This window comes from Eurypyga helias, unplaced genomic scaffold (genome assembly GCF_000690775.1).
Source record: "Eurypyga helias isolate BGI_N326 unplaced genomic scaffold, ASM69077v1 scaffold40801, whole genome shotgun sequence".
Classification (NCBI taxonomy): domain Eukaryota; kingdom Metazoa; phylum Chordata; class Aves; order Eurypygiformes; family Eurypygidae; genus Eurypyga; species Eurypyga helias.
This window is the reverse complement of record NW_010229607.1, coordinates 1-3,367: the sequence shown is the minus strand read 5'-3', so window position 1 is coordinate 3,367 and position 3,367 is coordinate 1. Positions and strand designations below refer to the sequence as shown.

The window sequence follows — 3,367 nt, the reverse complement described above, 5'->3', positions numbered from 1 at the left end:
TCTTGCTCCCCTCCCTTTCTCCCAAAGACTTGAGTGCAGGAAGAAAAGGTGAATTGTGAAAAGATTAAACAAACCCTTCCCAGAGAAAACACAGTGCCCCTCTCCTCCTGAACCCCACCTACGGCCTGCTTTGTCCTACGTACTGCCCATTTAACCCCACATCCTGGCCTGACCCCAAAAAGCACCCAGCAGTACCTAAGAGCTCCTGCCATCCAACAAGGGCTCCTCCCCTGTTGGTGGAAAACCCATGGGCTGTGTAGGTGTCTCGCACAGAGCCCCAGAGACAGATCTCACAGAAGCCAAGGCATCAGGAGCTGGCAGACTGCCACTTCTGATGTTTTTTTATTGGAGCTGGGGAGTGTTGCCCATCAGTCCAGCTTGAAGGAGGTGACCCTGAAGTCTCCGATGACGTTCATGTAGCCGATGTTGTGGTAGTTGTGCCGGTTGGGGAAATGCACTTCATGCCCATCCGGTAGGGTCACCCGGAATTTCTCTGCCATCATCTCAATGATGAACTGGGAGAAGAGAGGGGAGGAAGGGCAGGAATTGAGGACAAGGAGAAAGTTAGGAGGTGAGCATCCAGGCGAAAGGCCTGACTGTTACACGTGAGAGTCCGACCTGGTACTGACAGACTGAAGCAAGGTGCTGGGGGTTGAGCTGAGGGTGGAGCAGGGAATGAGTAGTTGATATCAAGGGTCTGAGCTGGTACCTAGACTATGACCTGCTGACAGGATCTCTCCTGGGGCTGTTTCAGATGCTCAGGTTGTAAACACAGATTAAACCCAATTGTGTCTTGACACGCTACATGGCTTAGATCTGCTCTGAACGGTGCAGAATAAACCCCACACCCCCATGCCCTCAGCAGCTCACCAGGACCTGGAAAAAGGAGCTTCACTGATACACTCACAAGCTGACAGGATGAGAACGCAGCACTGATCACTGCAAATGCAAGATATCACTCCCCAAAGCCATCACCTCGACACCCCTTCCCCAAGAGCCAGCCATGACTGAGGAAACAAGCTTCTTCTCCGCAGCAACAGGAACAAGACTGCTCCTAAACACAGCCCCATGAACGTCTTGGGACATCAGATGGGGTGACACAGCAACTCAGGGAGCATCCCTGGCAGGAGGAGAGGGAGGCTAGATTGGCAGCGTGGAACCAGGAATAGTGAGAACAGAAGAACAGAAGGAAGAGGTTTTTGGACATTGCTCCCAACCCTGTGTTGCCTTAAAGCCTGTGTTATCAGAGGAGGGAATTAGGGAGAGAAACGAGGCAGAGATGAGCAAGATCCTGCTTCCTGGAGACTCCTTTTGCTTTCGTACATGCCTGTACACCTTTCGCACGCTCACCTGCTGGGTGGGTATGGGGGGCAGGAAGCACTTACAAAGCCTGAGACAGACAGGGCTCATGCAAAGTTCCCAGAGGAAACGTTGGGGTTTTGAAGGAGGGGTGGAAATGGCAATCAGGACCAAAAACCCAGAGGATAAGGGGCTGTTGGGATGGAGCAGGAGGCATTGGATGAGACTGGGAGGACTGGGGGATGGGAATCTGCCAACCAGGAGCTTCCCCTCACAACCCCATGCTGGAACAGACCCCTCACCTTGACAGTGGAGCCCTTGGAGAAACAGAAGTGGTGATCACGATACTCCTCCTGCCAGGCATCGGAGCACCTGGAGTTGCAGACGATGACAGACTCATCGAAGCGAGGATTGAAGTGAAGTGCCAGGTTCGCGAAGCTGCTGCCAAGATTGATGCTGAACCTGTGGGTGAAGAGGAGGAAGGTCAGCCAAACGGACAGGAAAGGGTCTTGGAAGATCCAACACATGGCTCTGCACCCAATTCCTCCATCAGCGTTGTCAGTGCTTAACGCCTCCCTTTTCCTCATTCCGCCTGGGAACCAGGGGAGTAGTGGTGGTGTAGGGGCTTCCCTAACGGAGCTATACTCATGCTTTTTGTAGCTGGCAACCTTGGAAAACCACCTCCCTCTGCACCTCTCCTTCAGTCCTGGCAAACTGAGGCAGTTTCTTGGCACTTACCTGTAAGCATTATCGGGTATTTTGCCCTTGACCTTCAGGGTGTCCCCAGTCTTCATATCCAGGTTTAAGATTTCAAATTTATCCTAAGGCAGAGAGAAAAATAGTCTGTGAGGCTCCTTCAGCCATTCCTCCCCTGCTACCCCAAGTGAGAAGGTGCTCCAGCCAGGAGAACATCTACTGCTCCTGGCTGGTGTTCCTCTCATGGCCAAAACCCCTCTGTGCCGGAGGTCTTGCAAGGGCCTCTCACTCAGTGAGGGGAGAGTGGGCTGAGTGAAACCAGCAAGCAAAAAAAAAAGGACATCAGAGAGAGAGAGAGGAGATGAAAACAGGCTTGTCCTCACCAGAAGGAAAGGAGAACATGACAGCAGAGGTTCAAAGAGGATTAAAGCAGAGGGGCACATCCCAGGGTTTGGTGGTCAGCATTGCTTGCAGCCCAAGAAATGCAAAGGGTGAGAGCAGTGGTGGCTGTGGCTTGCTGGTCCCCTGCTCAGCCGTGCTGAGTGGGGGACCCTGGGTGACAGAGGATAGGAGCAGCAGCCCTTACAGACATCTTCCTCAGAGGACAGAGTAGCCAGGCAGGGAGCCACCAGCAGTTCAGCACAGAAATGCTACCCGCAGAGGACTGTGTCCCTAGACCTCCTTGCGGTTTATATATTAACAGCACCCGCCTCTGCCAGGCCCCACCAACTGCAGTTAAGCCAGGAAAGACTTTGATCCGAAGAAAGAGTTTACTTGTGTAAACTTCCTCTTAGAAAGGACTTCAGGGGAATTTACCAACTCCCAGCCTCCCCTGGGGGCTCTCAGTGGAAGGACCACTTCACGCAGCCCTTAGCGGTGCTACTCCAGCCACCACACAGAACAAGGGTCCTCCCAGCTGGCCAGGGAGGTATGACCGCCGTGTTCACTTCTTTTCTGCGTGTAACAGCTCAGCCAAAAGAACCATCCCAGCTCCTTCATTTTGTGGCTGGGAGGCAGCCCCCAAAATCCACACCAGCACACCAAAATGGTCCCCACCATCCCTCCCCACAGTGCTCTGAGGAAGGGCTCCAAAGGGCTCGGAGAAGACAGCCAACACACCCCCTCTAGGTAACACACGTTATGAACAGTCCTTTGCAGGAATGACATGAGTGGCATCCCAGATCCTTCCCTTCCTGTGGCTCTAGATTCAGCCCCAGCTGCATGGAATGCACTAGCAATACGTGGGAGCTCTCTCCCATCCAACTCCACCAAGACCCAAACCTTTTAGCTTGAGGAGCCATGCACATCAATAACCCCATCCTCCCTAACCCTGAGGCACGGAAATGTTAGCATAGAATCACGGAATGGTTTG

The 3,367-nt window shown here is 53.1% G+C and overlaps 1 protein-coding gene across 1 annotated transcript; it reads right to left on the bottom strand.

Moving 5' to 3' along the window:
• Positions 1–368: 368 nt before the first annotated feature.
• Positions 369–2,120, bottom strand: LGALS2 (lectin, galactoside-binding, soluble, 2; the record flags this gene model as incomplete). The annotated part of the gene is made up of 3 exons (XM_010160472.1): positions 369–515; positions 1,602–1,761; positions 2,038–2,120. Coding segments are annotated over 3 exons (390 nt in total), but the record flags the coding sequence as incomplete, so codon positions are not given.
• Positions 2,121–3,367: the final 1,247 nt, after the last annotated feature.